The sequence below is a fragment of the Hevea brasiliensis genome, chromosome 5 (assembly GCF_030052815.1).
Source record: "Hevea brasiliensis isolate MT/VB/25A 57/8 chromosome 5, ASM3005281v1, whole genome shotgun sequence".
Classification (NCBI taxonomy): domain Eukaryota; kingdom Viridiplantae; phylum Streptophyta; class Magnoliopsida; order Malpighiales; family Euphorbiaceae; genus Hevea; species Hevea brasiliensis.
The window spans coordinates 21,009,876-21,024,010 of record NC_079497.1 but is presented as its reverse complement, the minus strand read 5'-3'; the positions used below and the strand labels follow the sequence as shown (position 1 = coordinate 21,024,010).

General features: G+C 33.5%; 1 protein-coding gene across 5 annotated transcripts; it reads right to left on the bottom strand.

Annotated features, from left to right (window-relative positions):
• Positions 1 to 7,528: 7,528 nt before the first annotated feature.
• On the bottom strand, positions 7,529 to 13,885 carry LOC110662051 (uncharacterized). 5 transcript variants are annotated; one of them, XM_058147131.1, is made up of 5 exons: positions 13,402 to 13,885; positions 11,822 to 11,922; positions 9,616 to 11,619; positions 8,833 to 9,019; positions 7,529 to 8,531 (listed from the first exon to the last, which is right to left on the bottom strand). In XM_058147131.1, exons 1-5 carry the CDS (start codon positions 13,478 to 13,480, stop codon positions 7,924 to 7,926), a joined length of 2,979 nt encoding a protein of 992 aa, XP_058003114.1. In that variant the 5' UTR covers positions 13,481 to 13,885; the 3' UTR covers positions 7,529 to 7,923. The 5 variants fall into 5 exon arrangements, with proteins under 5 accessions (XP_058003114.1, XP_058003115.1, XP_058003116.1 ...); XM_058147132.1 differs by having other exon boundaries at positions 11,822 to 11,910; XM_058147133.1 differs by having other exon boundaries at positions 9,664 to 11,619; positions 13,402 to 13,883.
• Positions 13,886 to 14,135: the final 250 nt, after the last annotated feature.

Genomic DNA, 14,135 nt, shown 5'->3' with positions numbered 1-14,135 from the left:
TCTCCCCTTTGAATAGAGAAAAAGTGGTATTTATAAAGAAGTAAAACCCTACACGAAAGAGTCAAGATTTAAGATGTCAAAAGAAGGGTTGAGATTTAAAAGTACCAAAATTAGTTTTTATTTTTATTATTATTATTATTATTATTATTATTATTATTATTATTATTTCTTTACCCTAAATCTAATGGACAAAAATTAAAGAGATAAAAGATCAATGGTTTAAATTAGATTAGGACTATTTTATTTTTATTTATTCTGTTTCAAGGATCAAGAATTCTTTCTTACAAATTAGATCAATGGTTCAAATTAAATTGTACAAAATTTATCTTTTCCTTTACTTTAACTAATTTTTGATCTAATGGTATAAATTAAATTTCTAAAAAAAACAAGAGATAGGATTTAATGGTACTTGAATTTGTCTTTATTTCTTTAACAAACCCCTAATCTAATGGTCCAAAATTAACTCCTAAGAAAAATGAATGGCTAAGATCACTTTGCACCATTTTGTCATTTTTACTTTTAATCCTAAGGTCCCAATTAATTCTTACAAAAATTAAGGGTCCAGATTAAAAGGTGTAAAATGCTTTAACTAATTTTTAATCTAAGGATAGAAATTAAATCCCAAGAAAATTATAGGTTATGGTTGAAAATTAAATTTGGAATCAAAGACATGGATTAATAGCAAGAATTTTATTCCTTTTTCTTCAATCTTCTAAAAATTCTTAATCTAATGTTTGAAATTAAATCTTCATAAAATTGATGGTCAAGATTAAAATTGGCGGAAAATGATTTTTTTTTCTTTAAATTAAATTAAGATAAAAAAAACACATAAATAAATAATTTAATTAAAAATTCAAATTCAAATTCAAATTCAAATCTGATTTGGCCCAAAAGAAATTAAAGGTGGATTAAATTTTATAATTGGAATTAAAACTTATTTTAAAATTAACAATTGAATTGTCATATCAAAAGAATCAAAATTTGATATTATTATTATTATTATTATTATTATTATTATTATTATTATTATTATTATTATTATTATTATTATTATTATTATTATTATTAAAATGCCTGGACAAAATATAGTATCTACAAAAATACCTTTGTATTTTCCATCAAAAGTACTTTAATCTTATAATTGGAACTAACCAACAAACATCCATCCAATACCAATTTAATTTACCAAAGTGGCTGCCCCAAAAGAATAAACACACATACAATTAAAATTTCCAGTCAACTCAGGTAAACAGGGCAGCAAAGTTAAAATTCCACTAAAAATTCTAGCAGCAAGGGTTTCATGGTATCTTTTCCAGAATTGAACTTTCTCATGTCCATTTCAATCTTCAATTTGAATCATATCAAAATCAGGTTTACATATCAAGTTATAAACGAAAATGTGCAGCCTATTTCAGACTTCAATCATATCTAGCGAAGTAATAGAAAATGCAAAGGTATCACTATACAGCCGGCAAAATTAATTCTTGGCCATAACTACAAATTTTCATAGCATTCATTAAGCTTTCCAATAGTTTAAGAATCAACTTATTTCAAGTTCTGTAGCACAAGTTATGAATTTTTAAAGTTGGTTGTGCTGCTTCTAGAAATCATCAAATCTGTTTTCTAGATTTAAGCAATAAAAAGTTTTGCCTTCAAACACCATCTTAACAGAGGAATTAAGTCTGTTATGAAACTACAAAGTTTTAGAGCATTCATCGGTTTTCATAGACACAAAGATCACAGAAATTTAATTTTTCTAGCTCAAGTTATGAATTTTTTAAAGTGACTAGTCCTACAGCCTACTGGCAGAACCAATGTTCCAACATCCCTACTAACTATCTTTTCTACTATCTTGTAATTTTCCCTTATCCCTAAAGACATCCCTTCTCAAATTTGGTCAAAAATAAAGGTTATAGCACTAACCTTGATTGAGAACTAGCTGCTACTCCCCCTTTTCTTCCAAATCTCTTCTAAACCCTTTAAGGAGCTAGGAGTTCTTCAAGCTTGATTCACCAAATCTCTCATTCCCTTCTTGCTTAAACCTCCAAAACGGTTTAATCTAGGGTTTTGGCTTGATTCTCTCTTTCAAATTTGAGAGAATATGGCTGTTAGAAGAAAGAAAAGAGAAGAGGAGAAGGATGAAAATAAATGGCCGACTGGTTTGGGAGCTTTATATAGAAACTTCCTTGGTTTTTACCCAATGGTCCATAAGATATTTTTTTATTATTCACAAAATTTCCCCCAAACTTTATAATCTATTCAAATTTGTCCTCAAATCTTTTATTTACCCCTTAACTTATTGATTATTTCACTTTAGTTCTCTAACTCTTAGTGGCCAACTTCTTAGGTATGAAATGAAGCAAGTGCACATCCACTTAGTTTGCAACTTATGTGAATATTTTTTGTTTTTTAATGAATTTAGGATGTTACACTAAAAATTTCAGGTTTGATGGTTGATCCATGCATCTTCGGTTGCCGAAACATATGAAAAATCACATCAATAGTGCATGGCAACTTCGGCCTCTAAAATCCTAAACTTTGGCCAATGAACATGCTCTATCTAATAACCTCAGCTTTAATTCAATTTGTTTAAGTTGTGAAATTAAAACCTCCAAATCCCTTTCCTTATAAACATTGAGATAAGGCCTAGAGGGCCTAAAGTCAAGAAGTCTAAGGATCAGCTAGCAGTAGGTGAGGTAGTAAAGTCAAACAATTCAAGGTGAGTAAAACTTACCTAAATTCTTTTAAAATGAATATTTAAATTGATTTATTACATTTCATGTACATTCATGCATCATGATATTAATATAACTTATTTTATTATAATTGTATAAATATTAGTTTATTAATAAGTATTGCATGATCATGAAGGTGTTACATTATCCAATTGTGATGTGTTGGTAGTTCAAAAATGAGCCATTGGTTGCCAATGAGAAAGTAAATGAAAATGAAAGGAAATGGCATGCATGCAATATAAGCTCACTATGATCATGATGTAGGGATGCCAGGTAAGGCAATTATGTGTCTCTGTATCAATAGAATGATATGCACAATAAGAGGAAGTCCTAAAGAGCTCCCATAGAAGGCCGAGCACATTGGACATGATATGATATGATATGGGATGGAGGAGTGATACACTTATATTATATAGATATTTTTAAGCACATTTGTACAACATTCCATGGCATTTAGATAGGTAATTTCATGCATAATCTCAAAATTCATTAAAATTTGTAAATTTCATCACCCTGCACTGAATTCTATGTTTTCTACATATTTCCAGGTATTTTGAAGAAGTTCCAAAGCATAAGAGCAAAGAAGGAAGCTCAAAAAGACTTAAGGAAAGAATATTATTGCTGATACATAGTACACAGGTCGTGTAAATACACCAGAGGCCTGTGTAACTTGCTGCCAGGAGAAAGCCAAAGAAACCAAAGAAGAAACATAGTACAGGGGCTGTGTAACACGACCCGTGTAACCTCCAGAGACCTGTGTAAGCTTCTGCCTGGCAAAGCTCAAAGAATTCCTAGAAGAACAAAAGTACACGGGCTATGTAATTGGACATGTGTAACTAGCTGAGGCCCATGTAAGCTTTTGCCCTGACACAAGATGCAATATTCAAAGCTCCAGTAAGTTACATGGCCCTGGGCCGTGTAGTGACACACGGGTCGTGTACCAGTCGACAGCTAGTTTCCTTATTAGGGTTCTAGCTCCAGTTTTTACAAAGAAAAGAGACTTTTAATGCTTTTGAGACTCTAAAAACCTAACCCTAGACATTCAATATAAATAGAAGCTGCAGAAAACAAAAAAGGGAAATCGAAAAATCTTCAAATACAAATTTTCATACATTTTCGTCATTCTCTCCAAGCCGTCTTGAGGAATAGTTCACAAGCATCAAAGAGGAGTCCTCAGCCGAAGTTCCACAAGTTCAGAACTACATATTCCCTTTGGTTCCTTTTTTTTATTTCTTTAAGCGGTGTTTATGTTCTTTTATTTTATTTTTTATTATGTTTGCTAAACTCACCATGAATGAGTAGTTTCTTTATTCTAGAATTAGGAGAGTAACGCTTGTAATCATTATTATGGATAAATATTGAATTTTATTTATTTGAATTGAGATTTGTTCTTTTATTCAATTTCTTATATTCTTAATGCGTGCTATGTGTTGGTACCCACCTAGTTATGATCTAAGATATTAATTGAAGAACTGAAAGGTGAAGATTAGTATTGAAAAATCAAGACTTTAAACCTAGAAAATCTGACCTAGAGATAGGCTGATGACCTTTGTGGAAATTCCATAATTAATCATAAATCTTAAAGAGTTTTTATTGGAACTAATCACCAACGAAAGTAAGGTTTAGCTCTAATCGAAACACACCTTAGGTGCCTTGAGAGAGGACCTAAGATATCTTAGAATTAATTTCCATCAAAGAAACAATCCTCAATCCAATGAATTGACAACATTAAAATCTTAATTCTGGAATTGTTTCAAATAGATTATTTCATTTGTAGTTCATTACTCTTCTAGTCTTTAGCATTCAAAATAGATCAGATTCTTCCCTATTTTATTTGGTAGCCTAGACAGTCAAAATTGCTGTGTAGTTTAATACTTACTAAATAAATTCCTCGTGAGATGATACTCTACTCACTACTTTATTACTTGTTAGCTATTCGTGCACTTGCAGGGTTGAAAAACCAACAAACAAGGAGCCATTTGTGACATGAATTACCTTGATGTGATTTGTTTGTGTTGTGTAAAACCATGTGAATGTTGCATTCTGGAATTGTTTCAAATAGATTATTTCATTTTTAGTTCATTACTCTTCTAGTCTTTAGCATTCAAAATAGATCAGATTCTTCCCTATTTTATTTGGTAGCCTAGACAGTCAAAATTGTTGTGTAGTTTAATACTTACTAAATAAATTCCTCGTGAGATGATACTCTACTCACTACTTTATTACTTGTTAGCGATTTGTGCACTTGCAGGGTTGAAAAACCAACAAACAAGGAGCCATTTGTGACATGAATTACCTTGATGTGATTTGTTTGTGTTGTGTAAAACCATGTGAATGTTGCATTTGCATATGCTTGTTTTAGTTTATTTAAATACATGTTTTATTCCCTAAGTAAGGTTTTACACACTTGAGGCTCGAGCTTACTCCCCTTCTTCTATTTTCCCTTCAAGCACAAGTGCTAAAGGCGTAGTCAACATACCGGAGTTATGAGTTCCAGGGGTTATTGCCTCATTATTTTTTAAAAGGTGTAAATATAAATTCAGGGAAATATCTTTTTACGACATGTAATTAATGTAAAAGGTTTTTTGGGCTTACTACTTCACTTATATGATGTTGATAAATTATTTTCTTGATTATATTATTTGAAAATGTTTTATGAATGATATGTGCCCTATGAATGCTTTAGAAAGAGATGTTTAGGCTTGCCATAGATTCTAGTGGCTCCTTGCCTACCCGTTCCCTTAGCACCAGTAACAGTCCCAAATTTGGGTGGTTACAAAATTGAAGCGCATATGATAGGTTCATCAATATTATAAATGGTCTAATATCATTTGGATAAACTTATAATAAGGAGGATATGAGTTAGAAGCTTCTTAAAAGCATTAAAACAAAATAATGGGAAGTTAAAATCACATCTTTCAAAGAATCAAATAATTTGGAGACAATCTGTTTATTAGAGGAGATTATGTGAAAACTTCCCAACCATGAGTTAACTATTAAAGACAAAAAATAGTCAAATAGAAAAAGGGTATTGCCTTAAAAGCATCTTCACAAGACATCATTGAGAAAAGGAAGAAAAAGAAATGGGCAAGGAAGAAATGGTTCTTATCATAAAGAGAATAAGGAAGCTTTTGCCTGGGAAAAATAAGTTTATTCCTAAGAAAGCCTTTAAGAAATAAAAAGGATATTCAAGTAGAAGAGGCATAATCATGTATTATGAATGTATTCAGTTAAGACATAAAAGTTGATTGTCCAATGCTAAAGAGGAGTTCGTGACCAACTAAAAAGAAGGCTTCCAAAGCAATATGGGATGACTCAAGTAACTTACAAACAGAGGAATCCAACAAAAAAGTTGTAAACCCGTGTATCATGGCCACTGAGCACCAAAAACTTGTTGATTCATTAAAAACCTTGAAAGGAACTTGACAAGATAAACTAAGAAAAACAAACTTTGGAAAGAATAAAATGATATTTTGAAAATTGAGAATGAAATTTTTGAAGAAAAATTTAATCCAAAAAAAAAGTCTTGTTTAATTAAAGAAAATGTAAGTTTGAAAATGGAAATAGTTGAATTAAAATCTTCTATTTCAAATTTTTCAAAGGAAAAGAAATTTGATGACTTTCTTAGTTCTCAAATGTTCCCTGGCATTAAACATGGTTTAGGATATAATTACTCTATATTATATATACCATCTAAACCCATTTTTGTTATAGCTTCCCAAACACAAACACCCATTTATGTCCCTCAAAGCCAAGTCATGTATATAATTAGGCAAAGAAAAATCAACAAATCAGTTTTCAACTCTAGTTAGTGAATGAAATTGAATGGATAATAAAAAACAGCCGATCATGGCTTGTATCTCCACCCATCACATTTTTAACTTTACGACATAGGGTTATGAGAAAGCCCCCATTTAAGAATTTATTAAGCTTAGGACAAGAAAGATCAAGACAAATTTTGAAGGAGATAGGAAAATAAAAATCTCCTTGAAGGCTTTGTATGGCAACATAACCGTCACAACCACCACTCCAACTTTTTCACTAAGGTTGCTACCACAATCAACCCCACCATCCTCCATTGCTGCACCATCAACACTTCCATTGAGCTTCTCTATTGCGGAATTGAGCTTCTCTATTTGCCTATCTTTAATTATCACATCAATACTAAGTCCCAAATACTATGTCACTTTCTTTCATTTAATTCAAATTCGAACTCTTACGATATTGTTACTGCTTTTATTTGCATGATAATTATGGCTCTATTATAAACTATAAAATAATAATAATAATTTTAAAAAAACAAATAAAAAATTTATAAAAAAATTATTTTTAAAAATAAAAAAAAATAACCATGGAAAAAAAAAATTCTCTAACAAGGATTATGAATCAAAAGAAGTTTAAAAAAAAGTCATATTTATCCCCTTCAAATAGGTAGGTATAACAAATATTCTCAAACCTAATTTAATCCATTTCATACTTGATGTATTTTTCTTGGTACACTCGAACTTGATGGGATCTTTACACTCCAAATCTCATAATTCGTCCCGACAATAATATATTATTATTTTTAATAAAAAAAAGTATTTATATATTTAATTATTATAATGTTAAAAAAATATGTACATGATTATAATTTAACTTATAATTTATTTTTTAATAAAAGATATAAAATCTTAAATATATTCTCACCCCTCTTCCCTTCCAAAAAGGGGTGTATTCGAATGAATACATCTCAGAGGGATGAATCCAAGAGCTAAAAAAAGGCGAATAACTGAAATTCTTAACAAAAGCCAAAAGAGAAGGCGAATTATTATATTATCTACCCGCTTAAGATTTGCAATAAAAACCTTCTGAAGGGAGGGGGAAAAAATCAACCACAAATTCTTCGAAAGTTTTCTTCCAATAGCATAGATACTTATCATCTGCGAGATACCAGCATGTTAAACATGTTAAGCGTCAGATCATAATCATAGCCTGGAGACAAATCCAGCCATACTGAAGATTTTTTTTTTGGCTGATTCTTGGATTAGTACTTTTCCTCAATCACCATTCTGGAATTTTGTTTTTGGTTCAAGGTATTCTATCAATTTATTTCATCTTCCCTAATTGAAATGAACATTCTATCTGTTCATTTTTTTTTATATATTCATAGTTTCCTAAACCAAAAGGGCACTTCCGTGCATAATCTCTATGCTGCTACCATTTCTTTCACCAACTCTTCTATCATCAGTCTCTCAATTTCCCGACCAACTACATCAATGTCATCTCTCAAATCCAGCCACTTAGAGTCTGATACCAGTACCTTCTCCGCCACATTGTCATTAGCTTTCTTATCTTGGCTTGCCAGCAATTTGTTGATGCCATCCTCAAGTCCATGTTTAATCCACCTGGGAATGACTGCAGCTGCAGACCTCACCCAGGGGTGTGGATCTGCAAATTGTTGGCTTATCACAAGGATAGCTGAATTTACTCGGTCAAATAGCAGCTTCCTTTCAGACCTTGGCCATGAAATGACATTGCAATGCTTCTTCTCCAGTTCTTCAAATACTAGGAGATTCACTGGGCATTCTGGAGAGTGCCACGACGCCATGAAAGTGTCAGGGTCAGCATCATTAATACCAGATTCTAGTAGAACATCAACTACATAGGAAAATTCCCTGCTCTGTTCAACTATTCCTTTCTCCTCTGAAAATCCAACAGAGCCTTCCTCAACATCTTCATCGCTTGAGATGAGCATGGGTCCCTCTGCATATGCTTCTGACTCCAACTTGAGTAGCCGAAGCTGCATCCTAAGTCCTGTGGCATAAAAAAATTAAAACAAGGAAACACAAGCTATTACATATTTACATGCAAAATAAAATTGTAAAAACTAAGGGAATATTTGTGCAGGAAATTCAAATGACTTATTTTGTTTTGTCTCAACAATTCAAGTTCCATTCCCAACCATTCAATATCCCATTTTTTAATAACTACACTGTAAAAGAAAGTTTTATGGTTACAAGTCTAGCTGCAAAAATGCATTTATTCAAATTCCCAGAAAGCTAGTCATATATTTTAAAAAAGGAAAAGGAACAAAATAATAAGTTTTCCAGATTACCATGTAGGTCAGCACTGAGAGTCTCAAAGCATTCAGAACTCGAAGATAGATCATCCACGAAAGGAGTTTCAAGAACAGAAACAGGACTGGGCTGTTCAGCCTCCATAGAACTTGCTGGAGATTCTAGCTCTGCTACAGAGTGCTTTACAGCAACCGTCCCTTCGTCAGGTGGCTCATTTGATGGTTCCTACAACACCAAGAAAGATCTGAGATTAAACCAACCCAAACAAAAAATTGAATCCATCTCAAATATCTTGTAATTACTCATGTGGCGTGTTTATGATATTCAGTAATGACAACATCCTCATTAATTCTGCCCCAGATTTTTTAATTATTCCAATAAGGAAACCAGTTACAAGAAGATATATTTCAACCATTGCCAGAGGCTAGCAAAATATTGAACAGAACTTAGAGTAATATATTGTTGGTACTGCATCTGAAAACCAATAACAGGACTAAAGCAAAATCTTTTTTCTGTCAACAGAAAATTAAGATTGCAATCTTGGACAAACAAGTAAAAAAAAGAAACATGAGATTATTAATTGCCCAAAAATCTATATTTAAAATCTCAATGTTAATGCACAAAAATCTGGCAAGAAAAATTTTCAGAAAACAAAACTGATGAAAGTATTAAGAAAGAGATTGCCAGTCAAACAGCACATGCATCAGACTGTTTAAATAGGATTATTAACAATGAGAATAAATACTAGGGCGCTTATCATAATAATGAGTGCACTCATATTATGCTAACAAGATGGATCATCCAGAAAAGATAAAATCAACCAGCAAAGTTAAAACCTCTGGGTCACTAATAGAAGAATTGTCTTTTACCAACACATAAGCAGGTAATTCCGAGTTAGTAGGTTTAGAAGGCATGGCCACATTCTCAATTGTTACATCTGCCGCATTCTCAGTAACTGAACTCATATTTGTGACAATGGAAGCTGATGTCTCGGAAACCATAAGATATGGTTTAACTGGATCATCACATGTAATACTGCTCTGCAGTTGCTTATGGCTGAAATTAATTTCTGGTGAAGTGTCACTATGATCTGTACAAGAGTACTTGTAGAAATGAGATTTCTTAATACGAGATCTTGAATTTCTAGAAGATGAACCTTCTATCTGATTGAGATTCCCCTTTACTGGCTTGATTTTTTCCCGCTGCAATAATTCTTTTGGTGGTAGATGCCCGTGATTGCAAAGAGTTTCACAGCGCATGCCTGTTTTCGGATGACCAAATGTGGTACATGAAGCAGGAACAGATCTTGATCTAGAAATATTTCTAATGCATCCATCTTTCCAGCCATCCCTACTGCTAATACCCAAAGGTCCAGCACATTCTGCCAGTTCATAATTTCCGTCAAAATTGTCACTAAATCCTTTTCCAGCAATCATGGCATCCACATTAGCTGGCCTCCCTTCCTTATCAGGCAAAGCAAGCAATTCACCTAGTGTGTTGCCCCTACTAATGACTCCCATATCTACAGACCTATTACTATGAGTCATCTTCCACCTCTCAGAGAGTCTCTTCTTGGCCTCCCTGCTCACAGATGATTCAGCAGAGCAGGATGGTGAAGACCTGTATCGATTGCTCCAACAAATAGAATCTCTAGAAATCACTGTCAACATATCTGATTCATTTGCTGATTCATTGTCAGACCCGTTTGATGAACTCTCATCCCCAGCATATCCTCTAAATCGCGAGGTTGAGATCTTTACAGAAGCACTTTCAAGACTATTTCTCATTTGCCTGGTGACCTCCTTTGCAATTTCTCTAGATTCTCTAGACTTATGTCTTGGTAGTGCTGCATGATGAGGAAACCTTTTATTTCTGCCTAACTCTGCCTCCCTATTCTTGATACTAGAAAATTCAGTATGCCTCCTCTTACAATCTGAATGAAAATTGTGAGAAGAAAAAGGTGATAAAACAGTCCCACTAGCATTCTGCGCTTTACCAAAGTTTGGTTTCAGTACAACAATCCGTGTAGGAAAAGCAGAAGGTCCATCTTTCCCTTCTAATTGAATTTTCAATGCCTTGAGTGGATCATCAGCAGCTTGTTTACTGAAAGAATGGCTAAGAGGATCATTATGGTGCCTTCTATGATTCTTCAATAGCATTTCTCTATCTATTTTGCTGCCAAGGACACCACCTTCATACTCTCGAGCATGTATTGACCTCATACCTGATACGTGGCAACAATGGGACAGAGGAAGGGCAGTTTGCAGATCATGTAGATGCTTTGTAAACAATGAATCTGGCTGCTCAAGAAATTTCGGCAGAAGATCTTTGTTGGAGTCTAGATCATCAATTGCATCATGAAATTCCTTTAAATCATGAATTTTTTCATCACTGGAAAGATGTGTGACATCCATGAATTTCTGCTTGATGAATGCCATCTCAGCTTCAGTTAACTTTGAATCTGCAGGCCCCTGCAATGAGCAACTACTACTATCCATTTTTGACGTGTCTAAAACTTCAAATACATCTTTGAATTCTTGCTCCTCCTTTGAGCCTTTTCGGGATGACTTATGGCTACATGATGTGCTACTTCTTTGGGACTTTCCTGTTGGTGATATCCTCTGCAAATAGTTCTCTGATGACCTTTTATGTTGTTTGTGAGACAGCTGCTGAGGTGGCAGTCCATCAAAGCCCATCAATCGGGCAATAAGACTTGGAGAACTTTTCTTTGATTTAGTTTCTCCCGACATCTCTTCAGCTAATAACTTCTTTATTGGTGTTCCAGATACTTGTTTCGAAGAACTCCACCCCAATTCACACGTGAACTACAAAAGCCAAATCAGTTTGATGACAATTGTGAGTGTCAATAAACAAGTTAAACAGATAATAACAAAAAGAAACAAGAAAAAGAAAATCAAACGTTGCATAGGTTAGAAGGATTGCTTTTTGATTGATGTTGTGCAATGTGAAGTGAAAGAAATAAATCATAACTTATAATCATGAACAAAAACAAGTAAATCAGCGCACCAAATCTTTGCTTGTTGTATCACTATTTTGAGAATTAGAATCAGATGCCAGTTTTGAATAGCTTCTCTGTTTTTGAACCTGCCCGTTTCCTGGAAATAAATCTGTTATAGCAGGCATGCAAATCTAAGACCCACGCTCACAAATCAAATCTAGTAATCACCCAGTATAAAAGAGAGAAGAAGAATAAAAAAAGATTTAACGTGGTTCTGCCTGGGCCTAAAGCCTCTTATCCATTAAAATCTTTTTAGAAAGAAGCAAGAAAGCCCGCTGATCCAGTTAACCACAAAACGAAGCCCTGGCAAAGATCAAACACCACCTACTCTCCCCACCACCCCAAAAGAAAAAAAATAATAATAATAATGGCTGATACCGCAAACCAAAAACACATGTTGAATTTTTCATCAATGTTATGAGTAATATATGCATCGAGATAAGTGTATTCTTCCAAAAAGATATAAAAGGGAAAATGTAGAAATTTATCTGAGTCCAAATCAACAAAGAACCTCAAATCAGAACTTCACAAGGAGTGAAACACCAGACAGATTTTCATATTCTCAAAAGTCTCAACATGAAAAATGGAGGAGCACACTACAAATGAACGAGAACGGCGATCAAGATTTGCTATTAACCTTTTATAGCACCAGAATTTGTAATAATGATTTGAAACAAATAAAAATTAAAGTATGCAAACAAAATCAAGTCAATACCACAAAAGAAGAAGTCACAAAGCAATTCAAAAACCTACTTTAACTAAAGCATAAGCAAAGCCAAAACTTCTCCTAGTTGTTGACCGCTACAGAGCATTGTCAATAAAAATGGAAATATATATATATATATATATATATGCTACAGTCGAATGCAAAGAAGATAGAGCTCCAAAAAAGAGAAGCAGTACACTGCAAAATTTTTTGCCATCCCAGATCAAAAATCGTAGATAATTTCAGCTACTTAGCTTAGCTCCCTTCAAACTTGAAAGAATCCCAACCACTCGAGAGTTTATATGTTAAAAAATTGTAATTTCTGTTGTATTACTCCCGTTACGGGGCGACCGAATTGAGATGCTAGGAACATGTAAAAGAAAACAAAGATCTTAAAGTTAATGATTTGAAATCTGAGTAAAAATGGATATATATATATATATATATATATATATATATATATATATATATATATATATGCAACAGTCGAATGCAAAGAAGATAGAGCTCCAAAAAAGAGAAGCAGTACACTGCAAAATTTTTTGCCATCCCAGATCAAAAATCGTAGATAATTTCAGCTACTTAGCTTAGCTCCCTTCAAACTTGAAAGAATCCCAACCACTCGAGAGTTTATATGTTAAAAAATTGTAATTTCTGTTGTATTACTCCCGTTACGGAGCGACCGAATTGAGATGCTAGGAACATGTAAAAGAAAACAAAGATCTTAAAGTTAATGATTTGAAATCTGAGTCGAATTAAAGTATTTTTACCTCAGTCTACAATCACATCCAGCAAACATTTAAAAAGAATTGAAAACATTTTTCTTCACATTTTCTAGGCAACCAAACAAGGAAAATTATAAATTAAAAAAAAATGTATCACCTTCTCTGAATCTACGGCTGGAGTTGCAATCATCAGTGCAGGCCGCAATATTGGGCTTCTTTAGCCGAAGTGACTGCATTTTCGCTCAGTAAAATGAGTATCGGAATTGGTAAGTAATCTGGAAGAAACCTAGATCGGAAATCCAGGAAAGAAGCAGGAAAGAAAGATAGAGGAAGGATCCGAGAAAACCATGGGCTTAAAAACATTAAAATTTCAGCTTATCTTTAAGAAAAAAAATATATATATAGCAAACACTTGCTCACTCACTCAGATTCTGGCTACAGATCTTAGTCTGCAGATTGAGAGAGAAACTTGAGAGAGAGAGAGAGAGAGAGAGAGAGAGAGAGAGAATGAGCGAACGACTGAGAACGGAGGCAGAGAGCGAGGGGTCCGTTGAGAGAGAGAGAGAGAGAGAGGTTTTTGAACTTTCAAAAAACGATAGACCGACAGGAACTGAGCGTCTGCGCGGGCAAGTCGCGATTGGAATGGCGACGAGACGCATGCGACCGTGACTTTATTTTACTTACGTGTTTCAATCAAAGGATAGCCACGTCGACCGCCCTTTTCTCTTTTACATGGTTAGGTTGTTGTAGATAAGTAATTCTTGCGCGCGGCTGCAAGAAATTAATAAAGATCACTAACTCCTCATTAATTAATATATGCGGTTTTTTTATTAAAAGAAAAATTAAATTATTTTTCTTTTTAATTATTTTTATAAATTTTAATAATTTTAT